Source organism: Saccoglossus kowalevskii, chromosome 20 (assembly GCF_978046115.1).
Source record: "Saccoglossus kowalevskii chromosome 20, keSacKowa6.1, whole genome shotgun sequence".
NCBI classification, from domain to species: Eukaryota; Metazoa; Hemichordata; class Enteropneusta; family Harrimaniidae; genus Saccoglossus; species Saccoglossus kowalevskii.
This window is the reverse complement of record NC_140660.1, coordinates 2243920-2264431: the sequence shown is the minus strand read 5'-3', so window position 1 is coordinate 2264431 and position 20512 is coordinate 2243920. Positions and strand designations below refer to the sequence as shown.

The window sequence follows — 20512 nt, the reverse complement described above, 5'->3', positions numbered from 1 at the left end:
ATATTGAGAATCACGTTGAAGGCTTACAGATCATCACCGAGTCCTTTTGTTCTATTTCTTCATTTGCATAGCAATGAACAGTTCATACCCAACCTTGTCCTGAGAAGGTCACGTAAGTTGCGCCCTCCGCGGTGCTCCAAACCCAAAACACCCATGCCAATCACAAGAAAAGATATCGATGCCATACTGAGCACTTTAGCCGACATAGCACAAGACTCCAAAGATTTGAAAACATGATTTACAGCTATTGAGAACCGGGTGGACAATATTGAAGACACCCTTCATAGAATTCAAGAAATATCAAGCGCAAAGTGTCGACGAGGCTGAAGCAGGGATTGAGGAATATAAGAATGAAATGAAACTATGAAAGGAGGAACTGTCTGAATTGAGGAACGAAGTGAAAGCTTTGCGGAAATAGATAATAGGGACCGTAGGTGTAATCTCGTATTCCATGGAATAGAACAAAAGAATCCGTCTGAAGGCTGGGATACGACTGAGAGTATTATCAAGGATTAGACTATGGATGAACTTGTCATAGTCAACGAGTTAAGCGTCGCCAAAGAATTAATAATCGTAAACCAACTGCAAAGCTGTCGGACCGGTCGGCCCCTACAGAGTGACAAGCCACTGTCAATATTGTCATCGAATTGTCAAGGAGTAACAAAACAACTAAGCAACATTAGATTACGACTTTGAAAATGCTATCTCCATGTATAAATGCTTTTTCATGTTTTTTTCGCATATTTGTTGCCGACTATTTAACTCCCTATATGAACGAGTCTTCGGGAAATCGAAAAATGTGGTTTCATTTATCCTAGATAAAATTGTATTTGGATGAAAATAATACACCAAGATACTTATACTGAGGGACAATCTTAATTTCATGATCGTGATAGAATCATTTTTCATTTTGTTTTAGATAATCACCTCTGTGAAGGACAGTTGTCTTTGTTTTGTTTACATTTACTGTTAGACCACAATGAGAACAAAATTGGTGTGCTTTATTTATTTGTCATTGAGTGTGTGTTGGCATATCAGACCCTACGGCTACGTCATTAATATTAAGGTTGTGAAGTACTCAGTGTATGATAAAAGATCATTACCAAATATAGTAAATAATATAGGGCTTAGCATATAACCTTGAGTCTTTGACGTGTTCCGACAATGCATTAAAAATGTTCAGTAAATGAAATGAAATTACACAAGACTGCAACTTACTGTACACTGTCTGAGCGGATAACAGACAAGACTTTGCCATGAATACCATATTTGATTACTTTCCACCACAGAAAATCGTGCTGAATCGATTAGATAATATTATCGCACTGTTCCCATGTAATAAACATCACTGATGAGATATTATCACTCTGGTCCCATAGAATACTTTTTACTTGTAAGATTATATTATCTCACTGGTTCCATGTAATAAATATATTATCACTCTGTTCCCATAGAATACTCATTACTTGTAAGATTTTATTATTTCACTGGTTCCATGTAATAAACATCACTGATGAGATATTATCACTCTGCTCCCATAGAATACTCATTACTTGTAAGATTTTACAACTGACTGTACGCATCTGCGGGCATTTGACTGATATTAATTATTCATGATGTCATTGTTTATTCATGAGTGGATGTGTGAAAGTAAACGTGACGTTTTAAAGATTGATTCGATTCGATCGCAGAGATGGATACTTTACCTTTTTTTAGCGCAACGGCGATACTTTCATCCATGTTTACTGAAAACAAGTCGATTTGAATGTCCAATGTATATAAGTAGTCTTTCAAAATCGCCGGGGCCTCAGAAGTGAAAGGTCACGTACATTAACATAGATAAGAGATGACGTATACAGCTGCACTTTAATTCGTTGTCAATGCTTGTCAACATCTTTTAATCAACATAATCACCGGAGTGATTTCGCTCCGGTTTTTCACTCCAACGCAAGGGGTCGCCTGCAGATGCGTCCAGTCGGGATTTCTTTCGCAGTCACGCTAGTTTTAGCGATCACGTTAAAAAGGCTAAATTGACAAATAATTATATTTTTTTGTAAAACAAAAAAGAAGTCCCGACTTTTCCAGTCTAGGTGTCCCGTAGCGGCGTTCGAATTCTAGCTGACAAAATTGCAGTAAAATTGCACCCAGGTAATTGCCATCTGTTTCAAAGAACACGGGACAACGCAGAATTCGACGACGATATATGGTATTGTAATTCTCCACTATGGGTAAATAAATTACAGGAGATGATGAAGGTAATTTCGAAAGCTGCAGATTTGTGCAGTGTGTACACCAACCACTACATTAGAGCGACCGGTGCAAAGTCTTTCTTTCGGCCGGAGTTGAGACAAGGCGTATCATGTACTAGTCACAAAAACGATGCGAGAGTCCGATCTTACACCATCAAACTTACCCCAGAACAACGACAAAACTTGTCAGTCATACTGTCACAAACTTTGGTTATACCAAAGGTATTCAGGTCAGATGTTGGAACTGAAGTCACCGTGTCAGTCGCCTTACATGATACACGGTGTCCCGCCGCGTCTCAAATTTCAGTCGAACCAAGCATGGAGCTAAAGTTACATATAGTATGATGAGTCACAAAACCGGTTTATTTCACAACTGTAATTTTAATTGGCAAATTACAATCCAAATTGTACAAAAATCGGAATGGAAACGTGGAAAATCCGTTGTTTTAATGATCCAAACTGTACACGACCCTGTATTTCAAATGGGGTTGACGCATTCAGTAAAAGGTCATCTTTTGTTATGCAAATGCTTGTGTTTACGCTGCTCTATTCACCGTGGATACGTTTCTTTTTCATGCGGAATAAAAAATAGTTTGTATTCAATTTGAACTGTGTTGCCCATGTTATTTAAAATAGAGAGTGAACATGCCAGAATGGATATTACGTTAGATACTCGGCTGTGGCATTATCAATATTATAGTCATGACCACCATCCCTTTGGCAGGCAACAAATCGTGATATTACGTTAGATACTCGGCTGTGGCATTATCAATATTATAGTCATGACCACCATCCCTTTGGCAGGCAACAAATCGTGATATTACGTTAGATACTCGGCTGTGGCATTATCAATATTATAGTCATGACCACCATCACTTTGGCAGGCAACAAATCGTGATATTACGTTAGATACTCGGCTGTGGCATTATCAATATTATAGTCATGACCACCATCCCTTTGGCAGGCAACAAATCGTGATATTACGTTAGATACTCGGCTGTGGCATTATCAATATTATTGTCATGACCACCATCCCTTTGGCAGGCAACAAATCGTGATATTACGTTAGATACTCGGCTGTGGCATTATCAATATTATAGTCATGACCACCATCCCTTTGGCAGGCAACAAATCGTGATATTACGTTAGATACTCGGCTGTGGCATTATCAATATTATAGTCATGACCACCATCCCTTTGGCAGGCAACAAATCGTGATATTACGTTAGATACTCGGCTGTGGCATTATCAATATTATTGTCATGACCACCATCCCTTTGGCAGGCAACAAATCGTGATATTACGTTAGATACTCGGCTGTGGCATTATCAATATTATAGTCATGACCACCATCCCTTTGGCAGGCAACAAATCGTGATATTGCAATCACAAACATGTATTATTTAAACATTTTTCTTCGATGAAACAAAATTTATCGTTTTCAGCAGTAAATGTCAACACATTAATTTTTAGCATTTTTTCTCCTGATTATTTTTCCCTCTATACAATCAACCATTTCTGTAGAATAGTTATATACCTCGTGCCTATCCAGTTTTGTATTCATTATTTTAATTCTCTATGTAGTCTGGCTGGCAGCAAGTCAAACCAACTTTGTCAAACTTCCACAAATTATGTAAATTAAACAATAGTGTAAGCAATTGGAGTGACTAATAAAGGAATGTATTAGTTGAAACAGGTGTTCTCCAAACGTTGGTCAGAGACAAGTGGTCACATGACCTAATATAATTATCCTACAATTCAGTATACTTTTTGACATGATTTGACGTTTACCACATATACAGTTTGAGGGCGCTGTTCTCACGAAATGTCAATTCTAGCTCACAGTCATTCACATTCATAATTTACACAAATAAGCCACAATAAACTCATTGGTATCATTTGCTCTGGATTTATATCAAGCTACTTCGTGAATAATTTGGAATAATTTATTGTTTATTATTCATCATACAATTGACTACAGTAAGTAAAGTAACAGTTGGCAGAACGATGGTAAAATTTAATGCATTTTCTTCTCACTTTCGTCAGCAAGCACAAATTATTGACACCTATCAATAGTGAGAATTTAATCCACTAATGAGAATAAAACCTGATGTTGATTCTCACCAACAGAATGTATAGTTATATTTCACACTGTCACCATATTGCTGGTGAGAAGTGTTTTGTGGTACTGTATTCTCACATTTCACAATTTATGAAATAACTACTGTATCTTGGCAAACCCTTTCAGCAATGCATTTCAGAATGTAGAACACAACACTTGAACTCCGTATGAGAGTCACAAAAATAAACATATTTAAGAAAGTGGAAATTTAAATCAACAGCAGGTTTCATTCTCACCAGAATACTATGTTCTCAGTAATGTTGGTTGGAAGGACAATACATTCTCACTAACTGTTAGAAAGTGATATATTCCTGCATAATTTCCACCTTCCTTCTCCATAGTGTATACAGATTGGATATATAAAACCAAAACATTATCTGTAATACATTTTTAATTTAAGTATCATAATATTAGTTGATAAGCACACTGTATTTATCATCAAATTGAATAAAATAATAATGTACAGAAATGGGTATATATCAAAACCACACCATGATTTGATCTGAATACAATTGACTAAATTACTAATACAAAATATGAATGGATATTTATTAAACTACATTTGAGATACATTCTTCATTGAGGTATTAAAATAATAATCACAAATCACACAATATTGATCATCAAATTGACTAAATTATTATTTAAAATAAAATGGATTCATAACAAATCACACTCTGATTTGAAATATATTTCTAATCAAAGAATTACTTTGACAGTAAATATACATATTATATTCATCATTCAATTTACTAAAGTAATGAACTGAAACAAACAAAACAGGATTTTTATGAAAACATGCCATGATTTGAAATGCATTTTGAATTATGGTATTATTTTAACAGTCAATATGCATATCATACAATCATACAATTGACTAAAGTAATGTATTGAAACCAAACATAACTGGATATTTATGAAAACATGCCATGATTTGAAATACATTTTCAATTAAGGTATTATTTTGATAGTCAATATACATACCATATATTTATCATACAATTGTACTGAAACCAAAAGTATCTGAATATGTATGAAATCGTGCAACGATTTGAAATAAATTTTGAATTAAGGTTTTATTTTTACAGTCAATATACATTCCATATTAATTGACTATAGTAATGTACTGAAACCAAAAATATCTGAATATTTATGAAAACATACCATGATTTGAAATACATTTTGAATGAAGGTATTATTTTGATAGTCAATATGCATACCATATTTATCATACAATTAACTAAAGTAATCTACTGAAACCAAACATAACTAGATATTTATGAAAACATGCCATGATTTGAAATACATTTTGAATTAAGGTATTATTTTGATAGTCAATATGCATACCATATTTATTATACAATTGACTAAAGTAATCTACTGAAACCAAACATAACTGGATATTTATGAAAAATGCAATGATTTGAAATACGTTTTGAATTAGGGTATTATTTTGACAGTCAATATGCCTACCATATTTATCATACAATTGACTAAAGTAATCTACTGAAACCAAACATAACTAGATATTTATGAAAAATGCCATGATTTGAAATACGTTTTGAATTAGGGTATTATTTTGACAGTCAATATGCATACCATATTTATCATACAATTGACTAAAGTAATCTAGTGAAACCAAACATGACTAGATATTTATGAAAAATGCCATGATTTGAAATACTTTTTGAATTAGGGTATTATTTTGACAGTCAATATACATACCATATTTATCATACAATTGACTAAAGTAATCTACTGAAACCAAACATAACTAGATATTTATGAAAAATGCCATGATTTGAAATACGTTTTGAATTAGGGTATTATTTTGACAGTCAATATACATACCATATTTATCATACAATTGACTAAAGTAATCTACTGAAACCAAACATGACTAGATATTTATGAAAAATACCATGATTTGAAATACTTTTTGAATTAGGGTATTATTTTGACAGTCAATATACATACCATATTTATCATACAATTGACTAAAGTAATGTACTGAAACGAAACATAACTGGATATTTATGACAAGCAGCCTGTCGGCTGAGATAGCTCCGCTGTTAGCAATGCACATTTCAATTAAAGAACAGAAGATATCATTGGAAAATGAAAAATGTGTATAGTATCAAAGCAATCGGAATTGCTGTTTTCAACAAGAATTCGAAAATGTCACTTTTTACCAAAAATGTCAAAAATATTCATTGAAACTAGAGAATTGAAGATATCATCACGAAATGAACAAATCTGAGAGAGGTCTACCTGTAGTATCTATATATGTAATATCAAAGCAATCAGGCTTAAGGTTTTCAACAAGAAGTCAAACATATCACTTTTTACCAAAAATTACAAAAATATTCACCAAAATTTGAGAATTGAAGATATCATCATGAATGAACAAATCTGAGAGAAGTCTACTTGTAGTACATACAAATGTTATATCAAAACAATCAGAGTTGCAGTTTTCAACAAGAAGTCAAAAATATCTCTTTTTACCAAAAAAGACAAGAATATTCATTAAAATTAGAGAATTGAAGACATCATCACGAAATGAACAAATCTGAGAGAGGACCACATGTAGTACCTATATATGTAATATCAAAGCAATCGGACTTGCGGTTTTTAATAAGAAGTCGAAAATATCACTTTTTACCAAAAATGACAAAAATATTCACCAAAATTAGAGAATTGAAGACACCATCACGAAATGAACAAATCTGAGAGAGGTCTACCCAAGGTACCTACATACAAAGTATCAAAGTATTTGGGCTAGCGGCTTTCAAAAAGAAGTCAAAAATAGCATTTTAACCAAAAATATTCGCTATAAATAAAACAATTAAACATATCCACACAAAATGAACAAATCTGAGAGAGAACCACCCAAGGTACCTTCCTAGAAATTTCACAGCTATACAGTTTGTGGTTTTAAGAAGAAGACGAAAATGTAAAGTTGACGACGGATGCCGACGGACAATCAGTAATACTATAAGCTCCGCTTGACTTCATCGACAGCGGAGCTAAAAACATTTTATGATTTGAAATACATTTTGAATTAAGGTGTTATTTTGGGAAACAGTTACATATGTATACCTTGTTTATCCCACCAATTAACTAAAGTATGTACTGAACAACACAAAACGTGATATATCGGTACATTGGTTCCACAGTTTTTATTTGGGATTACAAACTGTATTAATCACCCCTACATCAACAGAAATAAACATCACATCTGTTAAGCTCATACATGGTCATTAATGAGTATTCCTAAAATATATGCTAATTAACCAAGCTTATTATGCTAGGCAGATTAAATGCTGTCCATTTAAGTATTATGTGGAAGTGCACTAAGTCAATTCTAACAGAATAATGTGGCTATGTTATGGTCCAATACCACAAGACTTTCTGGAATAAAGAGGACTGATGTTTTTCACCATCTGTACCCACATGCTCCTGCACTGGGAGTAGTGTTTGATTTGGGTATTCTTATAACCCGACAGGTCCCATGGGCTCCTGTACTGTACGTGAGTAGGGTTTGATTTGGGTTTTCTTATAACCCGACAGGTCCCATGGGCTCATGTACTGTACGCGAGTAGGGTTTGATTTGGGTATTTTTATAACCCAACAGGTCCCATGGGCTCATGTACTGTACGTGAGTAGGGTTTGATTTGGGTTTTCTTATAACCCGACAGGTCCCATGGGCTCATGTACTGTACGCGAGTAGGGTTTGATTTGGGTATTTTTATAACCCAACAGGTCCCATGGGCTCATGTACTGTACGTGAGTAGGGTTTGATTTGGGTATTTTTATAACCCGACAGGTCCCATGGGCTCATGTACTGTACGTGAGTAGGGTTTGATTTGGGTTTTCTTATAACCCGACAGGTCCCATGTACTGTACGTGAGTAGGGTTTGATTTGGGTTTTCTTATAACCCGACAGGTCCCATGTACTGTACGTGAGTAGGGTTTGATTTGGATACTCTTATAACCTGATATGTTTCACTTAAGATAATTAACCTAATGAATAAATCATTGTACACATTATCAGTAGTACTTAAACAATATAAACTATAGCTGCAATGATCTTTCACTAATTTGTCGAAATTTGATATAACTATGTCTTATAGTTGATAAATGTATTTCAATCACATCATTACAGATACACTTTTTTACCCAATGTACTGTGGAATGCGGTACACTGAGTAACAAATCCAGGAACAAATGAACCATCTCTTCTACCTGGTTGGAGTAACTTCTTTTGAACCTGGTCATTGACACGAGATAAAATCGACTGAAGATCTTCTCTTTCTGAATACTTTTCAATATTTTCAACTAAGATACTGATATACCAAGACCCCTCAGTTGTACTTCTCCATGACACATGCCCCGGTGTAGTGGAATACCCAATACAAAAATCAGCCTCATTGGCTGTAATGCTAGATTTAGCATCAGTCACTGCATCATATTGAGCATCAGCAACTGCTGCCATTTTGTATGACCCCTGACATGCCTGAATGAAAAATAATTTAGGTTTTCCCATTAGACTTGGACACGCAATTGCATTGAAATGACTGGTGAGATTATTTACATTGACACGATTCCCATCAACCCCACACACTACGCCTTTATCACCATGTGATAGAATACACACTATGATACAATCTGCTTTGCTGTGGTCTTGAATACTTATGTCTCGAATTTCACCATACATTTGATGGGCAGTCAGGTCATTGAACACATGTACTTTGAATCCCTTTCTTTGAAATAATTGCTCCAACTTCTCTGAAAAAAAAAGAATTTTTATAAAATCATCATTAAAGATGTGGTGTTACAACAAAGTGACTGCAATGAATGAATGTCAAGTTTTTAAAACATTATCGTTTACTTTGATGGTAGCCATGGTGTTTTTTTGTCACTGAATTTTCTTAAATCTGTGTTATAAGATTGATTACATATACAATGTTTTTAATTTCAAAAAAATAATACTCCAAACTAGAGATGATACACTGTAGTATTTGCTCCACTGTTGACATTGTCCACCAAGCCAAGCAATTTTAATCAAACAGACGAACAAAGAAATGAAGAGAGGAGGGACAGAATAGGATGAAACGAACAAACTGTCGGTCAGTCGGGTTCCATTCAATATCTCCTCCTTCTGACTATTCATCCGAACATTTCATGATATATAAGATTTGAGAGAATAACAAAATTGCATGTTCTGCATTACTTACTGCCGTCAATTTCTGTGCCATATCTATTGTGCTTTGTATTGTGGAATGTGTGGTTATTTATGATAATAGCCTGGCCTTTTTTTCTAATATCATATTTTGGGATATCTAAAGAAAGAAAAAGTAAATCAATAATCTGTAACCTATATGTGGTGTGAAAACATTTGGAGGCAATGATAAAGACATCAATGTCATTGTTTCTATCTTTGAAAATAGAATACATATCATATACATAGACTTACATATCATAAATAACTAACTGGCAAATCATGTTTACAGTATCGGCCATGGTATTTCAGAGAATTCAGCCATTTTGAATCAAATCACAAACAAACTGAGGAGCCTTTTATGTGTGATGTAATTATTTTTATAAAAAGTTTGAAAAGAATCAGAATAGAATATATAGTAAAAATTACATCAGAAATGAGTCTAGTATTATAGCCATAACATTATTCCATAATTAATATTCATCTCTCTGAAATAAAGTCGTATTTTATTTTGACCTATGTTACCCAGTGTTTCTACAGTGACAGACGGTGTTGTCACCAGTGTTGCTACATGTCAAACAGTGTTGTCATTCATGTTGCTCAGCATTGCTACAGAGATATCTTGCGACCTGGCAAACAGAGATTTGAAGTATTTTTCTAGAAATGCATCATTTGTTGTCCATTCCCATATACACCAGTAAGAGCATATTTTAGAAGCATTTATTCCGGAGGTATGTTTATTTGGAACATGAGAGTAGATTCTTCCCCCTCCCCCCACACCGGTCTTGCTGCAGCACTTTGCACTGCCTAGGGCCTTTTTATTTTATTATTTGGCCTGTTGTTACAAGAGTATGGCCAGCTATTTCACACATTATTGTCACCTGTGGTGCTAGATATCACACAATATTGTCACCTGTGCGGCTGGATAACACACATTATTGTCACCTGTGTTGCTAGATATCAAACAGTATTGTCATCTGTGTTGCTAGATATCGCACAATATTGTCACCTGTGTTGCTAGATATCACACAGTATTGTCACCAGTGCTGTTAGATATCACACAGTATTGTCACCTGTGTTGCTAGATATCAAACAGTATTGTCATCTGTGTTGCTAGATATTAAACAGTATTGTCATATGTGTTGCTAGGTATCACACAGTATTGTCACCTGTGTTGTTAGATATCACACAGTATTGTCACCTGTGTTGTTAGATATCACACAGTATTGTCACCTGTGTTGTTAGATATCACACAGTATTGTCACCAGTGTTGCTAGATATCACACTGTATTGTCACCTGTGTTGCTAGATATCACACTGTATTGTCACCTGTGTTGCTAGACATCGCACAATCTTGTCACCTGTGTTGTTAGATATCACACAGTACTGTCACCTGTGTTGCTAGATATCACACAGTATTGTCACCTGCGTTGTTAGATATCACACAGTACTGTCACCTGTGTTGCTAGATATCACACAGTATTGTCACCTGTGTTGCTAGCTATCAAACAGTATTGTCATATGTGTTGCTAGGTATCACACAGTGTTGTCACCTGTGTTGCTAGTTATCACACAGTATTGTCACCTGTGTTGCTAGATATCACACAATATTGTCACCTGTGCTGTTAGATATCACACAGTATTGTCACCTGTGTTGCTAGATATCAAACAGTATTGTAATATGTGTTGCTAGGTATCACACAGTGTTGTTACCTGTGCTGTTAGATATCACACAGTATTGTCACCTGTGTTGCTAGATATTGCACAATATTGTCACCAGTGCTGTTAGATATCACACAGTATTGTCACCTGTGTTGCTACTAGTAGATATCACACAGTGTTGTCACCTGTGTTGCTAGATATCACACAGTATTGTCACCTGTGTTGCTAGATATCGCACAATATTATCACCTGTGCTGTTAGATATCACACAGTATTGTCACCTGTGTTGCTAGATATCAAACGGTATTGTCATCTGTGTTGCTAGATATTAAACAGTATTGTCTTATGTGTTGCTAGGTATCACACAGTATTGTCACCTGTGCTGTTAGATATCACACATTATTGTCACCTGTGTTGTTAGATATCACACAGTATTGTCACCTGTGTTGCTAGATATCAAACAGTATTGTCATATGTGTTGCTAGGTATCACACAGTATTGTCAACTGTGCTGTTAAATATCACACAGTATTGTCACATGTGTTGCTAGTTATCAAACAGTATTGTCACCTGTGTTGCTAGATATCACTCAGTATTGTCACCTGTGTTGCTAGGTATCGCACAATATTGTCACCTGTGCTGTTAGATATCACATAGTATTGTCACCTGTGTTGCTAGATATCAAACAGTATTGTCATCTGTGTTGCTAGATATTAAACAGTATTGTCATATGTGTTGCTAGGTATCACACAGTGTTGTTACCTGTGCTGTTAGATATCACACAGTTTTGTCACCTGTGTTGCCAGATATTGCACAATATTGTCACCAGTGCTGTTAGATATCACACAGTATTGTCACCTGTGTTGCTACTAGTAGATATCACACAGTGTTGTCACCTGTGTTGCTAGATATCACACAGTATTGTCACCTGTGTTGCTAGATATCGCACAATATTGTCACCTGTGCTGTTAGATATCACACAGTATTGTCACCTGTGTTGCTAGATATCAAACGGTATTGTCATCTGTGTTGCTAGATATTAAACAGTATTGTCATATGTGTTGCTAGGTATCACACAGTATTGTCACCTGTGCTGTTAGATATCACACATTATTGTCACCTGTGTTGTTAGATATCACACAGTATTGTCACCTGTGTTGCTAGATATCAAACAGTATTGTCATATGTGTTGCTAGGTATCACACAGTATTGTCAACTGTGCTGTTAAATATCACACAGTATTGTCACATGTGTTGCTAGTTATCAAACAGTATTGTCACCTGTGTTGCTAGATATCACTCAGTATTGTCACCTGTGTTGCTAGATATCGCACAATATTGTCACCTGTGCTGTTAGATATCACATAGTATTGTCACCTGTGTTGCTAGATATCAAACAGTATTGTCATCTGTGTTGCTAGATATTAAACAGTATTGTCATATGTGTTGCTAGGTATCACACAGTATTGTCACCTGTGCTGTTAGATATAACACAGTATTGTCACCTGTGTTGTTAGATATCACACAGTATTGTCACATGTGTTGCTAGATATCAAACAGTATTGTCATATGTGTTGCTAGGTATCACACAGTATTGTCACCTGTGCTGTTAGATATAACACAGTATTGTCACCTGTGTTGTTAGATATCACACAGTATTGTCACCTGTGTTGCTAGATATCAAACAGTATTGTCATATGTGTTGCTAGGTATCACACAGTATTGTCACCTGTGTTGTTAGATATCACACAGTATTGTCTCCTGTGTTGCTAGATATCGCACAATATTGTCACCTGTGTTGTTAGATATCACACAGTACTGTCACATGTGTTGCTAGATATCACACAGTATTGTTACCTGTGTTGCTAGATATCACACAGTATTGTCACCTGTGTTGCTAGATATCGCACAATATTGTCACCTGTGCTGTTAGATATCACACAGTATTGTCACCTGTGTTGCTAGATATCACACAGTATTGTCACCTGTGTTGCTAGATATCACACAGTATTGTCACCTGTGTTGCTAGATATCACACAGTATTGTCACCTGTGTTGCTAGATATCACACAGTATTGTTTCCTGTGTTGTTAGATATCACCCAATACTGTCACCTGTGTTGCTAGATATCACAGAGTATTGTCACCTGTGTTGCTAGATATCAAACAGTATTGTCATCTGTGTTGCTAGGTATCACACAGGGTTGTCACCTGTGTTGCTAGGTATCACACAGTGTTGTCACCTGTGTTGCTAGATATCACAGAGTATTGTCACCTGTGTTGCTAGATATCGCACATTATTGTCACCTGTGTTGTTAGATAACACACAGTATTGTCACCTGTGTTGCTAGATATCACACAGTATTGTCACCAGTGTTGCTAGATATAACAAAGTATTGTCACCAGTGTTGCTAGATATCCTACAATATTGTCACCTGGTTTAGTAGATATCACACAATATTGTCACCTGTGCTGTTAGATATCACACAGTATTGTCACCTGTGTTGCTAGATATCAAACAGTATTGTCATCTGTGTTGCTAGATATCAAACAGTATTGTAATATGTGTTGCTAGGTATCACACAGTGTTGTTACCTGTGCTGTTAAATATCACACAGTATTGTCACCTGTGTTGCTAGATATTGCACAATATTGTCACCAGTGCTGTTAGATATCAAACGGTATTGTCATCTGTGTTGCTAGATATTAAACAGTATTGTCATATGTGTTGCTAGGTATCACACAGTATTGTCACCTGTGCTGTTAGATATCACACAGTATTGTCACCTGTGTTGTTAGATATCACACAGTATTGTCACCTGTGTTGCTAGATATCAAACAGTATTGTCATATGTGTTGTTAGATATCACACTGTATTGTCACCTGTGTTGCTAGATATCACACAGTATTGTCACCTGTGCTGTTAGATATCACAGTGTTGTCACCTGTGTTGCTAGATATCACACTGTATTGTCACCTGTGTTGCTAGATATCACACAGTATTGTCACCTGTTTTGCTAGATATAACACAGTATTGTCACCGGTGTTGCTAGATATCACACAATATTGTCACCTGTGCTGTTAGATATCACACAGTATTGTCACCTGTGTTGCTAGATATCAAACAGTATTGTCATCTGTGTTGCTAGATATCAAACAGTATTGTAATATGTGTTGCTAGGTATCACACAGTGTTGTTACCTGTGCTGTTAAATATCACACAGTATTGTCACCTGTGTTGCTAGATATTGCACAATATTGTCACCAGTGCTGTTAGATATCAAACGGTATTGTCATCTGTGTTGCTAGATATTAAACAGTATTGTCATATGTGTTGCTAGGTATCACACAGTATTGTCACCTGTGCTGTTAGATATCACACAGTATTGTCACCTGTGTTGTTAGATATCACACAGTATTGTCACCTGTGTTGCTAGATATCAAACAGTATTGTCATATGTGTTGTTAGATATCACACTGTATTGTCACCTGTGTTGCTAGATATCACACAGTATTGTCACCTGTGCTGTTAGATATCACAGTGTTGTCACCTGTGTTGCTAGATATCAAACGGTATTGTCATCTGTGTTGCTAGATATTAAACAGTATTGTCTTATGTGTTGCTAGGTATCACACAGTATTGTCACCTGTGCTGTTAGATATCACACATTATTGTCACCTGTGTTGTTAGATATCACACAGTATTGTCACCTGTGTTGCTAGATATCAAACAGTATTGTCATATGTGTTGCTAGGTATCACACAGTATTGTCAACTGTGCTGTTAAATATCACACAGTATTGTCACATGTGTTGCTAGTTATCAAACAGTATTGTCACCTGTGTTGCTAGATATCACTCAGTATTGTCACCTGTGTTGCTAGATATCGCACAATATTGTCACCTGTGCTGTTAGATATCACATAGTATTGTCACCTGTGTTGCTAGATATCAAACAGTATTGTCATCTGTGTTGCTAGATATTAAACAGTATTGTCATATGTGTTGCTAGGTATCACACAGTGTTGTTACCTGTGCTGTTAGATATCACACAGTTTTGTCACCTGTGTTGCTAGATATTGCACAATATTGTCACCAGTGCTGTTAGATATCACACAGTATTGTCACCTGTGTTGCTACTAGTAGATATCACACAGTGTTGTCACCTGTGTTGCTAGATATCACACAGTATTGTCACCTGTGTTGCTAGATATCGCACAATATTGTCACCTGTGCTGTTAGATATCACACAGTATTGTCACCTGTGTTGCTAGATATCAAACGGTATTGTCATCTGTGTTGCTAGATATTAAACAGTATTGTCATATGTGTTGCTAGGTATCACACAGTATTGTCACCTGTGCTGTTAGATATCACACATTATTGTCACCTGTGTTGTTAGATATCACACAGTATTGTCACCTGTGTTGCTAGATATCAAACAGTATTGTCATATGTGTTGCTAGGTATCACACAGTATTGTCAACTGTGCTGTTAAATATCACACAGTATTGTCACATGTGTTGCTAGTTATCAAACAGTATTGTCACCTGTGTTGCTAAATATCACTCAGTATTGTCACCTGTGTTGCTAGATATCGCACAATATTGTCACCTGTGCTGTTAGATATCACATAGTATTGTCACCTGTGTTGCTAGATATCAAACAGTATTGTCATCTGTGTTGCTAGATATTAAACAGTATTGTCATATGTGTTGCTAGGTATCACACAGTATTGTCACCTGTGCTGTTAGATATAACACAGTATTGTCACCTGTGTTGTTAGATATCACACAGTATTGTCACCTGTGTTGCTAGATATCAAACAGTATTGTCATATGTGTTGCTAGGTATCACACAGTATTGTCACCTGTGCTGTTAGATATAACACAGTATTGTCACCTGTGTTGTTAGATATCACACAGTATTGTCACCTGTGTTGCTAGATATCAAACAGTATTGTCATATGTGTTGCTAGGTATCACACAGTATTGTCACCTGTGTTGTTAGATATCACACAGTATTGTCTCCTGTGTTGCTAGATATCGCACAATATTGTCACCTGTGTTGTTAGATATCACACAGTACTGTCACATGTGTTGCTAGATATCACACAGTATTGTCACCTGTGTTGCTAGATATCACACAGTATCTCACCTGTGTTGCTAGATATCGCACAATATTGTCACCTGTGCTGTTAGATATCACACAGTATTGTCACCTGTGTTGCTAGATATCACACAGTATTGTCACCTGTGTTGCTAGATATCACACAGTATTGTCACCTGTGTTGCTAGATATCACACAGTATTGTCACCTGTGTTGCTAGATATCACACAGTATTGTTTCCTGTGTTGTTAGATATCACCCAATACTGTCACCTGTGTTGCTAGATATCACAGAGTATTGTCACCTGTGTTGCTAGATATCAAACAGTATTGTCATCTGTGTTGCTAGATATCAAACAGTATTGTCACCTGTGTTGCTAGACATCACACAGTATTGTCACCTGTGTTGCTAGATATCGCACAATATTGTCACCTGTGCTGTTAGATATCACACAGTATTGTCACTTGTGTTGCTAGATATCAAACGGTATTGTCATCTGTGTTGCTAGATATTAAACAGTATTGTCATATGTGTTGCTAGGTATCACACAGTATTGTCACCTGTGCTGTTAGATATCACACATTATTGTCACCTGTGTTGTTAGATATCACACAGTATTGTCACCTGTGTTGCTAGATATCAAACAGTATTGTCATATGTGTTGCTAGGTATCACACAGTATTGTCAACTGTGCTGTTAAATATCACACAGTATTGTCACATGTGTTGCTAGTTATCAAACAGTATTGTCACCTGTGTTGCTAGATATCACTCAGTATTGTCACCTGTGTTGTTAGATATCACACAGTATTGTCACCTGTGTTGCTAGTTATCAAACAGTATTGTCACCTGTGTTGCTAGATATCACTCAGTATTGTCACCTGTGTTGCTAGATATCAAACAGTATTGTCACCTGTGTTGTTAGATATCACACAGTATTGTCACCTGTGTTGCTAGATATCAAACAGTATTGTCATATGTGTTGCTAGGTATCACACAGTATTGTCACCTGTGCTGTTAGATATAACACAGTATTGTCACCTGTGTTGTTAGATATCACACAGTATTGTCACCTGTGTTGCTAGATATCAAACAGTATTGTCATATGTGTTGCTAGGTATCACACAGTATTGTCACCTGTGTTGTTAGATATCACACAGTATTGTCTCCTGTGTTGCTAGATATCGCACAATATTGTCACCTGTGTTGTTAGATATCACACAGTACTGTCACATGTGTTGCTAGATATCACACAGTATTGTCACCTGTGTTGCTAGATATCACACAGTATTGTCACCTGTGTTGCTAGATATCGCACAATATTGTCACCTGTGCTGTTAGATATCACACAGTATTGTCACCTGTGTTGCTAGATATCACACAGTATTGTCACCTGTGTTGCTAGATATCACACAGTATTGTCACCTGTGTTGCTAGATATCACACAGTATTGTCACCTGTGTTGCTAGATATCACACAGTATTGTTTCCTGTGTTGTTAGATATCACCCAATACTGTCACCTGTGTTGCTAGATATCACAGAGTATTGTCACCTGTGTTGCTAGATATCAAACAGTATTGTCATCTGTGTTGCTAGGTATCACACAGGGTTGTCACCTGTGTTGCTAGGTATCACACAGTGTTGTCACCTGAGTTGCTAGATATCACAGAGTATTGTCACCTGTGTTGCTAGATATCGCACATTATTGTCACCTGTGTTGTTAGATAACACACAGTATTGTCACCTGTGTTGCTAGATATCACACAGTATTGTCACCAGTGTTGCTAGATATAACAAAGTATTGTCACCAGTGTTGCTAGATATCCTACAATATTGTCACCTGTTTTAGTAGATATAACACAGTATTGTCACTAGTGTTGCTAGATACTGCACAGTATTGTCACCTGTGTTGCTAGATATCACACAGTATTGTCACCAGTGTTGCTAGATATCACACTGTATTGTCACCTGTGTTGCTAGATATCACACAGTATTGTCACCAGTGTTGCTAGATATCACACTGTATTGTCACCTGTGTTGCTAGACATCGCACAATCTTGTCACCTGTGTTGTTAGATATCACACAGTACTGTCACCTGTGTTGCTAGGTATCACACAGTATTGTCACCTGTGTTGCTAGATATCAAACAGTATTGTCATATGTGTTGCTAGGTATCACACAGTGTTGTCACCTGTGTTGCTAGATATCACACAGTATTGTCACCTGTGTTGCTAGATATCACACAATATTGTCACCTGTGCTGTTAGATATCACACAGTATTGTCACCTGTGTTGCTAGATATCAAACAGTATTGTCATCTGTGTTGCTAGATATCAAACAGTATTGTAATATGTGTTGCTAGGTATCACACAGTGTTGTTACCTGTGCTGTTAAATATCACACAGTATTGTCACCTGTGTTGCTAGATATTGCACAATATTGTCACCAGTGCTGTTAGATATCAAACGGTATTGTCATCTGTGTTGCTAGATATTAAACAGTATTGTCATATGTGTTGCTAGGTATCACACAGTATTGTCACCTGTGCTGTTAGATATCACACAGTATTGTCACCTGTGTTGTTAGATATCACACAGTATTGTCACCTGTGTTGCTAGATATCAAACAGTATTGTCATATGTGTTGTTAGATATCACACTGTATTGTCACCTGTGTTGCTAGATATCACACAGTATTGTCACCTGTGCTGTTAGATATCACAGTGTTGTCACCTGTGTTGCTAGATATCACACTGTATTGTCACCTGTGTTGCTAGATATCACACAGTATTGTCACCTGTTTTGCTAGATATAACACAGTATTGTCACCAGTGTTGCTAGATATCCTACAATATTGTCACCTGTTTTAGTAGATATAACACAGTATTGTCACTAGTGTTGCTAGATACTGCACAGTATTGTCACCTGTGTTGCTAGATATCACACAGTATTGTCACCAGTGTTGCTAGATATCACACTGTATTGTCACCTGTGTTGCTAGATATCACACAGTATTGTCACCAGTGTTGCTAGATATCACACTGTATTGTCACCTGTGTTGCTAGACATCGCACAATCTTGTCACCTGTGTTGTTAGATATCACACAGTACTGTCACCTGTGTTGCTAGGTATCACACAGTATTGTCACCTGTGTTGCTAGATATCAAACAGTATTGTCATATGTGTTGCTAGGTATCACACAGTGTTGTCACCTGTGTTGCTAGATATCACACAGTATTGTCACCTGTGTTGCTAGATATCACACAATATTGTCACCTGTGCTGTTAGATATCACACAGTATTGTCACCTGTGTTGCTAGATATCAAACAGTATTGTCATCTGTGTTGCTAGATATCAAACAGTATTGTAATATGTGTTGCTAGGTATCACACAGTGTTGTTACCTGTGCTGTTAAATATCACACAGTATTGTCACCTGTGTTGCTAGATATTGCACAATATTGTCACCAGTGCTGTTAGATATCAAACGGTATTGTCATCTGTGTTGCTAGATATTAAACAGTATTGTCATATGTGTTGCTAGGTATCACACAGTATTGTCACCTGTGCTGTTAGATATCACACAGTATTGTCACCTGTGTTGTTAGATATCACACAGTATTGTCACCTGTGTTGCTAGATATCAAACAGTATTGTCATATGTGTTGTTAGATATCACACTGTATTGTCACCTGTGTTGCTAGATATCACACAGTATTGTCACCTGTGCTGTTAGATATCACAGTGTTGTCACCTGTGTTGCTAGATATCACACTGTATTGTCACCTGTGTTGCTAGATATCACACAGTATTGTCACCTGTTTTGCTAGATATAACACAGTATTGTCACCGGTGTTGCTAGATATCACACAATATTGTCACCTGTGCTGTTAGATATCACACAGTATTGTCATCTGTGTTGCTAGATATCAAACAGTATTGTCATCTGTGTTGCTAGATATCAAACAGTATTGTAATATGTGTTGCTAGGTATCACACAGTGTTGTTACCTGTGCTGTTAAATATCACACAGTATTGTCACCTGTGTTGCTAGATATTGCACAATATTGTCACCAGTGCTGTTAGATATCAAACGGTATTGTCATCTGTGTTGCTAGATATTAAACAGTATTGTCATATGTGTTGCTAGGT

The 20512-nt window shown here is 36.3% G+C and overlaps 1 protein-coding gene across 1 annotated transcript in view; it reads right to left on the bottom strand.

Moving 5' to 3' along the window:
* Positions 1-8482: 8482 nt before the first annotated feature.
* LOC102805187 (caspase-8-like) overlaps positions 8483-20512 on the bottom strand; it is a 58671-nt gene continuing 46641 nt past the window's right edge. The window contains exons 2-3 of the mRNA XM_085494325.1: positions 9609-9713; positions 8483-9159 (exon numbers count right to left, since the gene is read on the bottom strand). Of these exons, the coding sequence (XP_085350451.1) occupies positions 8531-9088 (558 nt within the window). The 5' untranslated portion in view covers positions 9089-9159; positions 9609-9713 and the 3' untranslated portion in view covers positions 8483-8530. The remainder of the gene's footprint in view (positions 9160-9608; positions 9714-20512) is intronic.